This window comes from Thermobia domestica, chromosome 3, assembly GCF_964235325.1.
Source record: "Thermobia domestica chromosome 3, izTheDome1.hap1.1, whole genome shotgun sequence".
Lineage (NCBI taxonomy): Eukaryota > Metazoa > Arthropoda > Insecta > Zygentoma > Lepismatidae > Thermobia > Thermobia domestica.
Window position 1 is genome coordinate 241,749,699 of NC_137456.1, and position 19,143 is coordinate 241,768,841.

At 37.1% G+C, this 19,143-nt stretch overlaps 2 protein-coding genes across 2 annotated transcripts in view; one reads left to right on the plus strand and one right to left on the minus strand.

Moving 5' to 3' along the window:
* Positions 1-19,143, plus strand: part of LOC145680993 (leucine-rich repeat-containing protein 51-like) — a 138,254-nt gene that overhangs the window by 81,496 nt on the left and 37,615 nt on the right. The gene's annotated exons all lie outside the window — the stretch shown is intronic.
* Positions 6,820-10,802, minus strand: LOC145681330 (uncharacterized). Its single transcript, XM_081752986.1, has 2 exons — positions 10,184-10,802; positions 6,820-8,520 (listed from the first exon to the last, which is right to left on the minus strand). The coding sequence occupies exons 1-2, from the start codon at positions 10,484-10,486 to the stop codon at positions 6,820-6,822; spliced, it is 2,004 nt and encodes a 667-aa protein (XP_081609112.1). The 5' UTR covers positions 10,487-10,802.

Sequence of the window (19,143 nt, forward strand, 5' to 3'; positions counted from 1 at the left end):
TTGCCTTTTGCCAAAATACCTCAGTTTCTTTAACAGCTAATCGTGCACTTTCCCTCACTGTAATATTTACCGTTCTCAAGTTGTAGAAAAAGACACTCAACACTTGCTTGTTTGATGGTAATTTACTTTTCCAAAATCTGTTCATTGGCACTGCCAATTAAATAAATTCCTTTTCGACATATAATATGGTTGTATCCGCAGCTTGCATTATTCCATTAAAACTAACTAGAAAATTGAAATATTCAAATGTTAACCCTGACATTTGAACTAATTTTTTTTTTTTTTTTTTTTTTTTTGGTTTTAAACAAGAGTTTCATTCCCGAAATCATTTCATAGGTAATAATTCTTACACGACTAAAGCTATCTTTACAATACTGACAGATTTGTGTTTCTGGTAAAACGCTACCACAAAACGATATATCACATAACCCTCTTCCTATTTAAAAATTTTGATCTGAATCCAAGATGGCGGACTTCAAGATGGCCGCCATGCCAATACTATACAAAATTAGGTGTATCTCTTCCTCTGGTCCCATTATCAAGGGTATTTTCGCATTCCCTTAAAGCGTTTCTAAATTACAAGAGTTTATTCCATACTTTTCTCATATACTATGTATTGTAATCGGGTTCAAAAGTTTAGGTCGCTTGAGGCACCATTTAATATTATTCAATGGAGCTAACTTTTCTCCTGGCTTAACTTAGTCCCACATGGAACTATTTTTGGGGGTCTCGTCCAAAGAAATTCGGAAATCAAAAATTAAGGACCACCCTACGTCCTACTAACTTTTCTATCGATTTCCTGCTAAGCAGGGATAAAGTGAATCTGAAAAGGTAGGGGACAGTAGGTAGCGGCATGACGTCACGCCGTTCCCCATGCCTATCTTTGCCCATTGTAATTCCTTAGGAACTGGGGGGACGCCATACACATTTTTTGGAGATGGGGGTCGCCGTCCCCCCGTGTTCCCAAGCACTTTTACCCCTGCTGCTAAGCATTAATTGCTGTGAAGACTAACGAAAAAATATTGTGATAGTACTACTACTACTACTATTACTACTACTACTACTACTACTACTACTACTACTACTACTACTACTAATAATAATAATAATAATAATAATAATAATAATAATAATAATAATAATAATAACAATAATAATAATAATAATAATAATAATAATAATAATACAGGTAATAAATGATCTGAATGATAAAGATATTTTTTCAACTTTCTATCCTGTGGGCTTCCTTGAATCTGGATATATTGTTTTTATAAGGAATAAAGAGGCTTCAACAACAACCTTCTGTATAATAAAAAAAAGTCTTATCAGTTGTTTTAGTCACAGAGCCACGCCTGCGGGCATTTTGCTTTCTTTTTCTTTTGCCTGGAAGGCAGCTTCAGTACTAAATTCAAGACTCATTCTGTCGTTGGCACGTGTCGAATCAGCTTGTTTGCTGTGCGATGTTTTGCCTTCAGGCGATCGACTAGATAGATAGAAGAGTGAAGAAGAAAGAAATGGAACGATATGCTTATTTCATGGAGATATGCTTGCTTCTTGACATTGTGTTTGAAAACCAAAACTATTCTGAATATCCATTTTGTTATTTCCATAATATGAATAAAGGGAAATGTTAATTCTCATATATAGTAGGGGTAAAACTGAGGGGGAACGTCGTGGGACGTCGCCCCTTCACTTCCAGAAAATATCTGAGGCAACCTTCCACTTTCTAAAAATTTACAATGGGCAAAGATAGGCATGGGGAGCGGCGTGACTCATGCCTCCCCCTACCTTTTCAGATCCACTTTTACCCCTGGTATATAGGAAGAAAGAAAGAAAAAAATATATTTCACACAAATAACAAAATAAAATATTCTACTTAAGTTCGCTTTGGCCTTGTGTGTTTCAAAATTGTTCAGAATGTTTTCCTAACTCCAATAGAAAAATGATGGATTAAAAATAATTCCTATCGAAAAAGAAAAAAAATAGAATTTCACTTATTAAACAAAAAGAACAAGATAAAATATTTCAGTATGTCTTTGCAATTCCAAATGCTTAGAACTATTTTTTCCCTTCTGCTCGTAAACACTTCAAACTAATATTAGTCTTGAACAAAACAGTCTTCAATAAACATAAAAATCTTATAATTTTAAACCTAATAGTGTGTCCACGAACAAATATTATCTATCACCGCATTCATTCGAGGCGGCATGGAGTCAATTAGTGACGAAGGAAGACAGGAATGGAAAAGGAAAGAGGTGAACTGGGACCTGTATGTTAGGTGCCATCCCGGCATTTGCCTGGTATGAATGAAGAAAACCAAAGAAACACCTCACTCAGAATGGTTGGACTGAAAAAGCTGTTACACCTTTTCGACCAAGTGTCCCCGTACACATAGTGAATGAAACCTCTTATTTCTCAGCATTTTCAATCAACAGTCTTCTTGGAACGTTTACATGAGATCTGATTCTTGATTATTTAATGGAAGATGAAGATGTCTGGATCATTCTCCATCTGAAAATAAAATTTTTCGTTTCGTGTGGGCAGCATAATATTCAACTTCAAGGTCTTTCTTATTCCTGTTGTCTAAGGGTCGTTTTCCTGTTACCTAAGGGTATTTTTCACTACTTCCTTCAAGACTAAGGACGATTCTTTCTTAATCTCTTAATCTCACTTATAAAGAATTTGTGATCCAAACTTCCTCCTTAACAAAGAGAAATAATAAAACCTGTTAAGTTAAACGCGTGAAACAATATTGGTGGAAATTTCACGAGCAGCAATTACGCAATAGATGATTAGGATATTTAAAACACAACTTATACGATAGTTCAGATGCTACAACTGTAAGATCTTTTGATTGCAATGTATGACGAGTAAACGACACGCTATAATACTGAAAACTGATACACATGCTATTTACTGATGCGTGTGTTATTGTGTGCAGAAAGTAGTTGCTGAGGAAACGACACAAGACGACATCGTTCAATAGAAATAATTAAACCTTTTTCAAAACAAAATTTAATTTCCATGATACTTCACGAGACGAGAGCTCCCCTTCGTGAACAACACTAGCAAAAATCACGAAGTTGACGTTGTTGTTGATAATGGTATGTATACGTTTCGAATATAAATAACCCTCACAACTATACTGATGTAATCGCAGTTCTCATTCTTGATATCTGAGCATTTTAGATTAAGAAATAAACGCTTATACCTTGTTCTGAGAGATCATATGTTTAACCCTGTAGTTGTAAGAAGTTCTAAAAACAAAGATAGTTAAATAAAAATTTACAGTTTCTGGGTGTAACTGGGTAACATTTACTGTTGTCTGGGTTTAACAAACGGTTCTGCGAAGTAAAAATATTTTAACCACCGGTTCTAGCGAACCGGCTGAATAGCACCACTGAGCCGTGGAGAATTCCCTCGTAATAGTTAGAGTGCTCATTTTCGGCACGGGAGACCCGGGATCGATTTCTGGTGGGAGCTTATATGGTTCAGATTCCACGTTAAGATATAGGTCCACGTCTTAAATTGCCTCGCTCTGAATAGAATAGTAAACTCCAAATCAATCCACCACCCAACCAATCGACGTCGGAATCGGGAGCGCCTTTCCGTCACAATTAGAGTAACATGAACGACTTGTTACACATCACAAGCCGAATTAATTATAATAGGTAATCTGGCACTTGTAAACTACTATGCATGAATTATTTGTTTTCCTCGAAAACAAATTCAGTACTGTTTTCCTTCTCTGTCTAAAAGCACTAAGCTTAGTATCGAAAAGAACATTGCTTTTCAGCAGATACTGGATTTGTTTGGGAAAGATGCCTACAGACCTCGCGTGAAAGCAGCAAGTCTCTCGCAGAAGTTAACTCACGTGAATAGAGTTGGGAATATTTTCTCCTCTTGCCCGCCTGACTTATTTCTTTCGTGACTGTATGTTGTAATCCCTTCCCCCTCTTTTGCACAATGTGTGAAATTTAACTTGTATACTATAGTGAGTTACAGAAATGAGAATGCTATTTTTTAATAAATGACATCAAATAAGATTGATAATTATCACAATATATTCAAGATAACAAATATTCATTTAACAGTCATCGTACGTAGTTGTCTGCACTGAAATTACCATAATGTGCTTTCTTCTTCACTAATATGAGCTCCGAGCTTCGTGGCTAAGTGGTTAGCGTACGCGCCGTTGGCGTGAGAGACCGCGGTGAGAGCTCATGTGGTTCGGATTTCACTATTAATCAGTAAGACCCGTCTCATATAGCCTCGCTGCTCAAAGGACGTTAAACTCAAAATCACATCAACTAATATGAGCTCCATGGCAATGTTAATGGGTTATTTCATAACTTCTTCGAGAAGATCTTTGTAGGAATGAAGATTCATCAAGTAGTTAATCTATGTTGGGTCATGGTAGGCCTGCTCTGAAGATAAGATTTCATTCTTCATAAAGCCGAAAATAATCTTTCTGGTGTCACTGAAGTCATATAAATAGCAAGATAAAGCATTGTTAGCTTAGTAACTTCCGAAAACAAAAAATGAGTTATCATTTTTGGTTGAGATTTCAATGAGACAACCAGATCTTGAACACCTTCAATGACGTTCAAAGAATCATTTTTGCTTCGGTGAAGCGAGGAAAGTGCTAATAACAGTATGTCAGAAGAAATTGAAGAAACATTGGAACGACACATTCTTTAAGGACAATACACAAAAATAAACGAATACGGAAAAACGTATTCGTTAATTTTCTGCGGAAAAACGGTTTTAGGGGGCAAAACCCCTACCCAAATTTTGAGTGTTCTGGTCCTAAAGGCCAGAGGAAGTGAACCGAAGTGAATGAAATTGTGCACAGATATTGCAGACATAAAATGAGGTAATAAAATGAAGTTGGATTTTGATATTTGCAATTGTAACAATGGAAATGGCACTTATTACTTGGCTTTTGAGATGCAGACTGAGAGTTTTTAGAGTAGCTCACTACTGAAAAAATTGGTTTATTACAAATATAACTTCTTTAGACAGTAGAGAGGATGGCGTTGATCACGGATCAAAGTTAATGACGATGTATTTTAGTGGGTCTGAGTTGGTCACAATGGTTCAGAGTTGTTATAGTTGGTGCTGGGTCAGAGTGGATTATGTTGGGTGAATGGGTTACGTTGGGTGCTGAGTCATTGTGGGTGACGGTGGGTCGTGGTCACGATGTGTGGTGGGCCAGTATGTTGTGGATCAAGATTTCATTGACCCATGCCATCTCTGGTTAACATTGTACTAAAGAGGAGTGGCTCCGAAGGTGCTCGTCGGCGATTTTCTCAAATTTTGCACATAGATGTACCCCACCAGAAAGAAAGAAATCTCGAAACGGTTCACAGTACCATCTCACAGAACTCAACATAAAGGGATTTGTTTGATTGGCTAAATGAAGACCTCAACAATTTATTCTTCTACAAGCGAGATTTTCTTCATCCTTTCCGTGGCGAAGTCAGAAAAATACGCGGCTAGTAAACTTAAGGTTGAAGGTTCGCGCCCAACTTGGGGTACTTGCTTTATTTTCTAGTGTTCTTACTAGGGATGGCCAGAAAGTTCCGGTTCCGGCGGAACCGGTTCCGCGAGGAACCGGTTCTCGGAGATCCTGTTTTCAGAACCGGTTCGAGTACCGGATTCGTTCAGACCCGAAAACCGGTTCTGGCCATCCCTATTTTCTTACTCACCTGAATATAAACAAATCAGGCATATAGACGATTTAACATATTTTGGGGGAGTAATTTTGTGGTTCGTTGGCGTTCCCTTGAGTCTCTGCCGCTGGTGGTATAATTTTCATAACAAAAGTGGAGCACCACGGATCGTAGCTGTGGTATCACTAGTGATGGGATTTTTACCGGTAAATATTTTTTGGGTATTTACCTTGGGTAAATACCCAGGTATTTACCCAAATTGGGTAAATATACGGGTATTTTTTATTTTCAATAATATATGTGGAACAGACGTTTTTTCGCAGTACGTAATAAAATTAAAATGTAAGAGTTGATCAAGTAGAAACTAGAACAAGTATTAAAAGGCCGTAAATTTATTATTTTGATTAATAAAATTGATTTATGTTGTTGTTCCTGTTTTAATAATAGTAACATAAAACAAGTGTTTCTCCAGAAAGCAAATTTTAAAAACTGATGACTGAAAAAGACAGCATTTTTTTCTAGAAATAAAGAAACTAAAATAATACATGGAACGTGGATAAGTACTTTTCTTCAATTTACATTTTACAAGTGACTATGGGGAACATGTTATTAATATTGACATGATTTGAAATATTTTTCTGTCACATCATGTATGCTTTATTAACTAGAAATGAAACGGTAGGAGTATATATGCGGGGACTTTCACACTTAAACTACACTTGCTAGCTAAACATCAAAATGTAGTAAAAACTGAGCTGTCTGAAGCCAAATTGAAGTAACTGTATTTTCATGTTTCGCGGGAAATTAGCATTCTTGGAAACAAGATAGATAAAGGGCCATTGGAAAATGGGCTTCAAATGACAGTTACGTCAGTTTCTTTAATTAGTTTCTGTTTCGGTGGCATTAGATATGTACGCCTAATTGAAATGATTTTATGCTTTATATCAAAATTCGGCAAAATGCAGTTAGTTCACTCTGATTTCAGACATCTCAATTGGCAGCATCATCCACGTCATTTCTATCATAAACCTAATAAAAGAACAAATGAACTACAGAACATTCAAGATTTAGCAGCATTCTCCAAATATTCTATACACATAACTGAAAAGCGTTATCTCGTTATGGGACAGCATTTCTACCAAGATTACTCATCAGATTCATCGGATACATGGAATGAATATATGGAATCATCGCTGCTAATGTCTTCATCTATCTCGCACACGGAAGAAATGTCACTGTCACTGTCTTCTTCAGAGGCTTTCCCTTTTCTTGGTACTATAGTGCATTTCAAATGCGATGAACTTGTATCTTGCGGTAACGTATCTTCTAAGCCTTTCTGCTGCTCTGACTCAACAATCTCCTCTGTCTCTGTACGGTGTGTTGATACTTTCGGCTTTTGTTTCCGGTGAAGCAGTTTCCAGTTATAAGCTATATACGTAATTTTTCCGGCTCTGGAAGTAGTCAGTCTATTCCTTGACTTAGTGTGAATTTTTGAGAATGTACTAAAGGATCTTTCTGTGGCGGCTGATGATACCGGTGCTGTTAATATCCGCTGTGCAATTTCAGATAAGTGGGTACTTCCACACAAACCTTGCCACCAAACTACTGGGTTCATTTCCCCTGAACTTGTCCAAATGAACTTCTTGCCCCACAAACCTTCTTTTGCCTTGTAGTGTGCGAAATCCTTCATCACATTTACAAGATTTGCTTTCATGTTTTCTGCAACCTTGTGTATGAACTCCAATCCATCAACATGTTGTTCTGGAGTCAAGTCAAACCCCTGTGATGTTGGATCTAGCAATGCTGCGGAGTGCTGCATTGCTAGGAGTGCTGCAACTTTTCTGCTTTCGAAATTATGAAGAATATTTGTTTCTTCTGCTTTGGACAATGGGAATTCGGGAACAGATTTTCTTGATTGCTCTTCGATTTCTTTGACAGCCGGAAAAACTCGGTGTATGTTACATTCATCAGATTCTAATACATTTATCCAGGATACTATTGGTTTGAGAACGTGTATTAGCTTTTCAACTTTCACCCAGAAACCTTCATCGTCAAGTAACCTTGCTTTGTGGTCTTTGATAAATGCTGTATATCTTGCAGTGGTTTCGTGAACAGCTAAGTTCTGTAGGGTGACTTTTGTAGCTTTCGAACTTTCAAGACATTTTAAGTAGCTTCCCCAACGGGTTTTACATGGAAGAGTAAGAGAAGTGTGTATGTTTTTCTCATTGTTAATTGTATGAAAAAGCGCATTTAAGACCTGAGTATTTCTAACTGTTTTAATGATGTCTATAATATTTGTCATAAATGATGAAATTGAAAAACACTTCAAAATATCACTGCAGACAAGGTTCAATGTATGTGCTATACATGACAATGTTTGCAAATGGGGGTACTTTTCTTGGACAAGAGAAAAAGCCTTCTGCATATTTGCTGCATTATCGCCAATGAGAACAAAGAACTTACTGGGGTCGTATTTTTCAATGACTTCAAATACTTGATCTCTAATGTACTCAGCAGTGTGACGGTTGTCTTTCGTGTTTATAAAGTGAACAAATATTGGTTGAGGGTTGGTAATAATGAAATTGATTATTCCCTCATTGCGAACATTATTCCAACCGTCACATTGAAGATTTAGATATTTCGAATCTTGTAGCTCTACACGCAGCTGTGTTTGCATTTCATTAAACTGGGCATCAAATTGCCAAGTTGACAACGACTTTCTATCTGGAAGTTTCAATGAAGGTCTTAGACGCTTGAAGAAATCTATCCAGAGAGGATGTTCCACCATGGACAATGGCGCTCCAGTTACGTAGGCAGCTTTCGCTAGCATTCTGTTTAACATTGCCTAGAAGATAAAATATAAAAATATGTTGTAAAATAAATCATCATAGGTTGAATACGTATCTTAACCTATTCCACTAATAAATACATAAGATTATTTGCACACATAACCAGCATGAGTTCAATTTTTACTGTAGGTACAAATTTATCACATGGAAAAAATCAGCAACAGCCATATCTGTTACGTGTTCCCTTTACGGAAAGTTGTTAACATAGAAATCTAGAAATGGAAAACAGTTTCTGATCTTAGCCAAGTACAATTCAACCATTTGTGTGAAGATTGTGCGTTTGGTTGGAATTGGTACGAAATAATATTTGAAATTATGCCCTTGTGCTTAACAATTCTATATTTCATAGATTTTCTATAAGTGTTAGGAAATGACGTCACATTTGACAGTTGTCGTTCACCCCCATGCAACCATCATTTTGTAAAAACGTACTAGCAGGAATATGACTTGTTTCTCCTGAAAAAAACTGCTGGTATTTCCTAGCTTTCAACATAAATTGCTAGTACGCTGGAAATTGACCCAATACACACATGCTTGTGGTATATGAGAAATTTTGCTGGAGCAAAGCGAAAGCATGAGTTTTAATGTGAGAAGTGAGTATTGTACATATTTTTGTCAATAACGAAGTTCATTGTACACATGTAATGAAAGTAAAAAGATCAATGTTTAAAAGTTTTCTGCTAGGGGTAATAACCCAGATAAAAAAACTAATGAATAGAAGGTGAAAAAAGTAATGATGAATAGTTCTTGAATTAATTCACACATTAAGAATGTCCTTCCATTTTAATTCTGAACTAAGCGAGTACGAAAGGTCATTCTTTTAAGTAATTCATTCGTTTAATTTCGATGGAAACAATGGTAACAAAATTTCTATTAAACATTACTTACGTGGTGATTAACGTGAACCTTGGGAACTTGGATGCATGTCTTAAGCTACAAGTATCATACATTTCTTACAAAAACGTCAATATTTTCTTGGATAATGTTCTTAACACTCGACCATTACTTGCCTTAACCATTTGGCCATTATTTACAATATATAAACTGTTTAAGAATATTTGGAATGTGTTTGACCAATCAATTTTGACCTGTCGTTTCTTAATTCATTCCACAAGGTCACATGACAAGCTCTTGAGTTATATGAAACAAAATATGTAATACAATTAGTAAAAACCACTTGCGTCATTCATTTTTTTCGACTCTTCGATTCCGTGATTTGTTCTTTCGGTTTCGCACAATTTTATAAAAATGGTAAAAACTTCCCTAATCTTAAGCTAACCTGTTCCTACCTGTACTTTACTTATCAGGATCTTGCTCTACTCTACCCTACTCTATTATACTACTCCCTTTTAAAGCGATCTTAGCTTTAGATGTGCAGTTGGAGCATTGGAATCGAAAGAAGAAATCACTGAATCGAAGAATTGAAAAAAAAATATTGAAATGGCTAAAGTAAAGACTTCCCGTTACATTAATTACACTAGTTAACTGTTCTTTGCCATTTGCAAATTTTATCTGATTTTTGAGACACGTTGTAATCACTTCGGACGAGCAAACTACTCCCTTCTTGCTCTACACAAAACGGAACTTGATACGTGATGGACATGTGAGCTCATTAACCCATTAACTTACATGTGTTTCGCTATGCATATGTATACTTACGTTTTCATCAGCTGTCATTGTATCCATAAAAGTAGCAATGCTACTAGATGAACTTTGTTCATTCGTGGAGGAGCTCCTCTTATATGAAAGTGGCATCAAAGTTTTATCAGTCACACTCGTCACTAAAGAGTCATCAATGCTCTTATTGGTACTACAACTTGGCGTAGGTGGTGCACTTTCATTCACTTGTTCCGTCCCAGTATTTTGCCAACAATCCGACAAACTTCTTCCTTGTAAACCTTTTAAAATTGTTTTCTTCAAACTTTCAGGACACTTGAAACACTTATTCACATGATCTGACATTTTATTTACATTTGCGTGTTAATAATTTTTACCACAGTACTTGCAGTTTACTGATTTATCACTTCGTACATTGTATGCGCTCCAAACATAACTTTTCCTTCTACCCATTTTCAGTTTTTTCTCTCTCTGAGTAAAATAAAACTTAGGAAATTCAATTAAGGTAAGAGGCACGTTTACTCTCAACAAGTCTCAAAGCTAATATTAGTACTGAACTAAATTAGAAACGGGGAAGATTGAAACAGTGTTACCAGATATAAATTGAGTTTCCAGTGTTGCAAGTTTGCATCTTTCTTTAACTACATTTGTGTCTGGAAGATTTTATACTGTCATTTTAGAATCCACTATGTCTTCTTATTATGTAATCTTGCAGTTTGTAATAAATACCCATTTTTTGGGTAGGTAAATAAAATTTCGGTATTTACCAGGTATTTACCCAATTTTTATTTACCTACCCAGTGGGTAAATACCCAAGTCCCATCCCTAGGTATCACCAAGTTTTGGCGAAAGGTCGTCAGTTGCGTATTGGTGGTTCACTGACGCTTACGGCATGGGGGCTTGTATCTGAAAACTAAGGGAATAAAGCAGCATGGTATCCATAAAGCCCGTTGGCACTCCTAAAAGTCTGAAACGATGAAACAGATGTCAAAACTGGAAAACACGTATTTTATAATTTCAAAGGTATTCCTTGTTGAGGTAAAAGGATTGCGCCAAGGTCCCCAGGAGAGGTGCAACTCAAAATTTGAAAATGGCAAGGGGAATCAAGTAGTATATTTAAAAGTATTGCCAAAATTATAAGAGATAGTAATAGACTCGAGTCTTTATGCTAAACTTGTGGAAAATAGCGAGTGTTTAAGATGGTAATAAATCCTTCATTGAAAACTCCGTGACCACCTCTAGAAGTGTGAAACTGTGGAACTGATATCAGAAGAGGTAAACATTTGTCTTACCATTGCAAAAGTATAATGCACCAAGGTAAAACAAGAAGTGCCCCATTGTGGGTTTATTACATCATTAATATTAAATTCTACGTTCCATGGTTGTGTCTTTAGGCTAAAGGACAAGTTGAGTGTGAATTATGAAATTAATGGTAGAATACAAAAATTTAAGGAACGTTGGTGCATTATACTTTTTGTTCTACGTTGGTGGATTATACTTTGCAATGACAAGACAAGTGTTTACATCTTCTGATATCGGTTTCAAAGTTTCATATTTCTAGAGATGGTCACGGAATTTTCAATGAATTTATTACCATCTTGAAGACTCGCTATTTTGCTCAACTTTAGCATAGAGACTCGAGAATTAAAATATTCCTTCTTCTAGCAAAACTTTCAAATGATTTACTAAATTCCCCTTCCATGTTCAAATTTTAAGTTGGACCCAACCTGGGACCATCCGAGGGGCCCTTTGGCATATGTTTTACCTCGACACGGGGTACGTTTGAAAATATTAAATACGTGTTTTCCGATTTTCATATCTGTTTCACCGTATGAGATTTTTAGAGGTGCCAACGGACCATGCCGTAAGCGTCGGTGGATCACCGATGGACAACTAACGATCTCTCGTCAAAAATTGACGGCCCCGCAGCGACGATCTGCGATTGCTTCACTTCAGTTTTGAAAATTATAACACCAGTGGCAGAGACACGACGGAACCCCAACGAACGACAAATCTACATCCCCAAAATACGTTAAATCTCCTATATGCGTGCTTTGTTTATATTTAGGTGAATCAGAAAAAACACTAAAACAAATACCCCGGGATGGGCGCGAACAATCAACGTTACGATTACTAGCCACGTGTAATTCTGACTTCCTCAGGGAAACGATGATAAAAAGCTTGCTTGCGGTAGGATAAATCTTTGCGGTCTTATTAGCCAAACAGACAAACCCTTATATCTCGAGTTCTAAGAGGTGGTACCGTGAACTGTTTCAGATGTACTGCTTTCTGGTGGAGTACAATTTATGAGCAAAATTTGAGCATAATTTGGTGCCACTTCTCTTGAGTACAATTTTAACCAGAGATGGTGTGGGTCAATGAAAATTTGATCCACGACTCACAATGATCCACCTTCATCCATCACCCAAATGACCCATTGACCCACTCTGACCCACCACCAACCATGAACCACACTGAACCATTGTGACCAACTCCGACCCACCAAAACCCATCGTCATTAACTCTGAACCATGATCCATGTCCTCTTCTCTTTGACTAAAGATATTACACTTGTAATGAAACAAGACTGTGAAATTATCACTTATCGGAGTTTGAATTCCTACCGTCAATCGCTCAAGCACTGCTCTGTTACAACACCGGTGGATCTGACGTTTACGATATACATTGGTAAAATGTTTCTCATCTTCCTAATTAAGATGAATTTAAATTTATCATATATAATTATTTCTTTGTTGGCTTACAGATACATTTCGGCAGAAAAAGGATGAAATTTGAAAGTCTCAAATCAAGATCAAGTAGATCAACATAAAAAATAAAACTAGTTTTCCATATAATTAACCATGAAATAATAATTTAAAAATGCCTTTGTAATTAAACTTGGAATGTAAATTTTATGGTCATTTTTCCCATAACTTTATGGCTTGATTGTCTTATGCTCTGAACGCTCCATATATTAAAAACCAGCAATTATTGTAATAGAAAGCAGTGGGCATAAAATGCGAAGAACTGTAGTTTTCATTTCTCATTTTGTTCCTCTACTAATATCAATCGCTTTCGATTATTTTTACAAACCAACCCACTACCAATTTTCCATATATAGAAAATGCCCCTCCCCCATCATAAAAGAAAATTTTAAAAAATGCCAGGAAACGTTCTGTTTATTTTTAATAAAGAGTTATATACTGAATTTCAGCTAACATGAACGGCTTGTGAGATGCTCAATTTTTCGCAAAAATTCGGACCCATATTCCCCCCCTAAGGATATGTATTATAATGAAAGTGATACGCGTATGATAACTTCCCAGTTGGGATTGGGACCTGATTACATACCAAACGTCATTTCATTTGACTTTGCAATTTGACCGTGATGATCACGCATAGTTACTTTCAATTTTTTATATAATAATCCATATATTACAGGTGATTCAAAAATATGTTTTTCTAGTAGTTAGCTCCTTTAAAAGCTCACAGAATGCATCTCAAAATCGACCTCCTATTGCTATTGCCACTCTTAGAATTGTAAATATCAAAATCCAAGAGTACCTGAACTTTTTTCATTGGAAACAAGAAAAATGGAGATCTTGAAAATAAAACGTAGACAAGCTCACCAGTGTTCAGAAGATGCTGTCTACAATCCACTGAACAGAATGGGTCGGTGGGTCAGTGTGAGTCACAGTGAGTGGTGTTTTGCAGTAGGTCACGTCCTTTTGACCCATGATCCACTGGCCCACTCACAAATCTTGACCCATTTCACCCACTTACCAACCGACCCATTGACCCAGTCCATCTTTGATTTTAACATGTCTTATTTCATTTAAAAGATTAAACATACATCCACACAATTTTTTCATCGATTGCGAAGGTTGGATTAATAGTTGAAATGGTCATTTCTTCTCACAGTGAGAAATTGATACGATTAAAAAGTACCTCCCACTTCCAAAATTCCATACTACTACAATATTTTTTTCTTAGATTGAAAGTAATATGTCCCAAAAGTTTGGTAAAGGTTGTCCCAGAAATTCCGCAGTTAGGCTGGAATATTCATTTATACAGAAACATTAAAATACTTAGAGCAGTACTTAAAATACTTAAAATGCATTCTATGCTGCCCCTGTAAATTCGAAATCCAGCTGACATGTTCGTTCAGAAGTGTTGCTATTGATCTCTGTTATAACGAAACTATGGACTCTACACTAATATTGGTCGTTTTGAATCATTGGATATGTTACTCCCTTCAACTCTCCTTATTAGATGTGCTATGGAACCTTACACCTACAGGAAGATGAACTTAAAGGTCATCAGAATTGCTCCCAATGAACTTGGGGATCCCGAAAGATATGGATTCGACACTAACATTGGTCAGTTTCAATTACTGCTACATGTCATTTTTCACACACTCCTTCAGGGTGCTAATGGGAGAGCAAACGGATGCTGAAATCGCTATTACTACATTTGGTTTTAAACAGCATTAAAATATCTACCAATTAATTTAGCTGCCAGTGCTGCATTTAGAAGCTCTGCGTCCCTACGCACTTTTGCTCTCGCCGCCCCCAATTACTACATATTTCTCCGACCCTTGATCCCTAACTTAAAAATAAAACAATTAGTGCTTAATTAGTGAATTATTTACAGTTAAACACCACTCACTAGATGCTACAGCTCCAACTACGTAACAAAAAATATCTAATGGGAAATATGTTCTGAATTATTTTTAGATTTCTTACGCTTTCATTAAACATATTAGAACAGTAAAAGAGGATTGTTTATGAAATAGTATATTTCCTCTTGATTTTTTTAACTTTTTCAAATAGTATTTTTATGAAATAGTATTTTTAAACATTTCACTCTTCAAAAGTGTTGCTCATAAGGCACGAGCCTAGTTGGACTAATGGGAAATACGGCACAGTTAGCGGCGCTGAAAAATTACGATTCGAATGTAATATCGGTTGTTCCGATATTTTATGTCGCTACGTAACCACTCTGGGTGCTAATGGAAGCTTAATTGGACTTGGATTGAAAGTAGAACTATTTACCTAAGCGAACTATGGATTCGATACTGATATCGATTCTTTTATAACATTTTTATATGTATGACGACAGTACTCTTTTCCCTCTTAAGAAGTATGGTTAAAATTGCTCTAGATATATCAGAATTATATATACCGATCGAGCGAGCGAGCGAGAGAGAGAGAGAGAGAGGGCGACCCAGGGCATCATCACTTCAACATTGCAAAAGCATATATCAGGTGTTGAATTGAAAATCTATGTAAAGACTTTCTGCTGTGGCATGCTTCATAAGGACAATTCCAGTCTGCTCACGTGACCTTTGACGCTCATGAATTTCTTGCGAACGTTCCGACTTTGGATTCTCTGTTTTTACCATCGTTTTAAGCTTCGGATAATTTTTCAAGAACATAAATGTCATGTTGTAATATGAATGTTGAGAAGTAACCTATATATGACAAATAGCTGCAAATAAATACACTATATAACCTACTTTTTGCTATGGTATTATTTTCTTAATTTGTATTTTACATTCTCATATATAATACCTACCTACTGTGAACACTTATATCAGATGTTATATTTTTACCATAATAATTACTATGTTCTGCTATGATTGTTATATATATACAACTGATGTATTTAAATGCAATTATTTTATATAATTTTTCATGCATTGCAGAAAATAGAATTTTAAAAGAGCAAGACCCAGATGGGAATCGAACTCATAACCTTATAATTTGAAATTCAACGGCTTGCCACTTTTTTTAAAAAACCTTCCAGAGTTATTTTCTACTTTCACCACTTTTCAGGACTACTAGACTCGACAGGGACACAAACATAGAAACAGCGAGGACAGTTACAATTCCACCCTTCATATTCAAAGGGATTCGAACCCCCAATGGGTTTCACCTAACGAACGTCAGCCTAACGCCTCAGACCGCTCGGCTACACCCACCGGCATTCACTGAGCCAACGCACGCACTCTTCGGAACGTGCTTCTAGAGATGTATTCGGCTCTCTAGATAATTATGACATTCATATTAGAGTCTTGCAAACCCAGTCCCGAAGACGGCCCAGCCCGCCCGGCCCGGATGGACCTGTATTCTGTGCCCGGCTCGATCCGGCCTTGCCCAGTGGAAAATGAGAAATGTGTCGTCATAATATTGATGTCCTTTTGTCCTTCTTGATTGGGAAAATCGTTTGAAAGGTTACCCAATGTTTACTTTCTATATTCTATTCTGTCTGTCTATTTGTTATCTGTACTTGCTCTGTCCAGCCATGTTAATTATACAATAATACAGCTCATGGAGGTAAAAGTCTTGTACTACACTCATTATTGCGTTACGAGTAACAGAGAAGATATGTAAAACTGCTACACTGTATATAATACTAATACTACTACTTCTACTGCTAATACTACTATTACTATTACGATTACGAATGATAGTGCTAATTCCACTATTGCTGTCACTCCTACAAATATTACTACTACCACTACTACTACTACTACTACTCATTGCTATACCAATACGACAGCGAATACCACTACAGCTATTACTAGTAATACGAAAACAAAACAATGAAAATGAAATCTTCGAGTTTTACGTCCCACACTTATGCCAGCTAGGCTAAAGGAGACGGTGGTGATGAGAAATAAATGAAATAGTGGCATTAATAAAGAATGAGGAAACGGGAGAAAGTCGAGAAAACCCACCACACACGGTGTTTGTCCACCACAAAGTTCACTCGGCGCAAGATGGAATCGAACCAAGGGCCCTATGCACCAGAGTGAACGCTCAACCACTGAGCCACGTTCCAGGAACACCTAATAGACCCTGGTGTCTTGGTGATTTATTTTATCATTATATTTTGTTATATTTGTAGTGTCAAACTATAAACAATACAGAAACATGTAACACCATTTGGTATTTGCCTTGCTAATTGAACATTACTAGAAATTGCACTGATCTTATGAACACGTCAGTTCACGGTTTCGGCCTCCGTGGTCTAATGGTAGCGTACCAAATTTATTTAGTAGGTCAAGTCCTTGGCTTCATCATACGTTCTTTAGGTAACTACGGCTCAGGCCATATGGATGATGACGGGATGAATTAGTGGAATGAAAACAGTGGGAGGAAACGGGACCACCCCGAAAACTCCCACGTACACGGTGTTTGACCACCACAAAGCTCACATAGCATGAGCAGGAATTGATCCGACAACCTCTAGCACCGGATGTGAGTGCTTTATCTACTGAGCCACCGTTGTCCCTCGTAGATCAAGGATCGCTTCACATTCTGTAGAGACCGGCCATAATAACTAGCGTTTCTGTTTTTTTCTGTACTAAGAAGGTAAATTCTGTACCACCAGACATGTCAACTCTGACGCGAAATCGTAGCAGTTATAGCAGTATCTAGCTGTGGTCGTAGTAGTAATAATAGAAGAAGTAGTAGTAGAAGAAGTAGTAATATTAGTAATATTTCAGTACTTTGCGGTCTTGAATAAAGAGTCAGTTTCCCAAACACATTACGATTAACATAAGCTGGCAGTAAGACCATACGATCACGGCAAAGGCAGGAGTAGTGGAGAACATTTAAGAAAAAAATGACAATAATAGTTTCCATTCCGTCTTTCAGTGCCCGGGTCGAGCCAGACCGGCGGAGCTCGGCCCGGAAATACATGCGCCCGGTTCGGCCCTATAGTATTTGTGTCCGGCCCGGTTCGGCCCGGAATGTGCCGGTCCAGTCAGGGCCCGGTAGAGTTTGATATTACTTGAAACGGTCAGGGCCGGGTTGGATCGGCCCGGGCAAATTCCGGTCCGAACCGGGCATGCCCGGCCCTTGCAGAGCTCTGGTTTATATCCACTGCAAACGCTGTTTTTGTTCTATTTTGACTTTAATTTAGTACTCAGGCGAGAAGTATGTTCTATGTCTTAACTTTCAGCATTCTTTCACATATGGAAAGATTCGTTTACGTATCTAAAATTTAATTACGTATGGAGAGCTAAGTGAAAAAAAGCATGTGCTGACATTAATACAAAGTTTCGAAATATTGTATCATTAAGTATTTCAATCAATGTTGCTTTTTTCATACAATTAGTAACAAGTCTTATTATATTTAAAACAAGGAAAACACATCTGCAAAGTTATACCGGATTAAAAATGTTGGCTTCTATGTTCGAACCTGGATTATTTTTCCCCGAACATACCCGAAGTTGGACTTAGAAAATTTTTGCATCAAAACAGCAATAAAGAACGCCTTCGACCTTTGAGACAAGATGTACCTTTCGGGAGTCAACTTTCAAAATTTTGGGGTGGGTTCTTTTGCCCCTAAAACCGTCTTTCCGCAGGAAAAAAACCGTATTCCTTTATTTTTTGCGTATTGTCCATACAAAAGGTTCGTTGCAATTCTTCATGTCCTTTACATACATCTGACTTACTGTTACTGGCATGTTTGATATTTCGTGATCAAAGGTTTAGAGAAGTCCGTTCCCCACCCAACCGTTTTCTCCATTAAAATACGAAACCAGAATTCTCATTTTATGTCTACAATATCTGTGCAGAATTCCATTCACTTCGGTTCACTTCTTCTCGTCTTTCGGGCGTCAACTTTCAAAATTTTGGGTGGGACTCTTGCCCCCTAAAATAATTTTTCCGCAAAACATAAAAAACCCTTATTCCTTTATTTTTGCGTATTGTCCATACACAAAGTTATGCTACAATTCTTCATGTCCTTTACAGACACCTTACATACTGTTACTAGCACTTTTGATATTTCGTGATCAAAAGTTTGGAGAGGTCTGCGCCCCAAGCAACCATTTTCCCCAGGAAAATACGAAATCCGTATTCCATCATTTTATCTCTACACTATCTGTGCACAATTAGTTCACTTCGGCTCACTTCTTGCCTTTCGGGCATCAACTTTCAAAAGTTTGGAGTGGGCTCTTTTGCCCCCTAATGCTGTCTTTCCGCAGA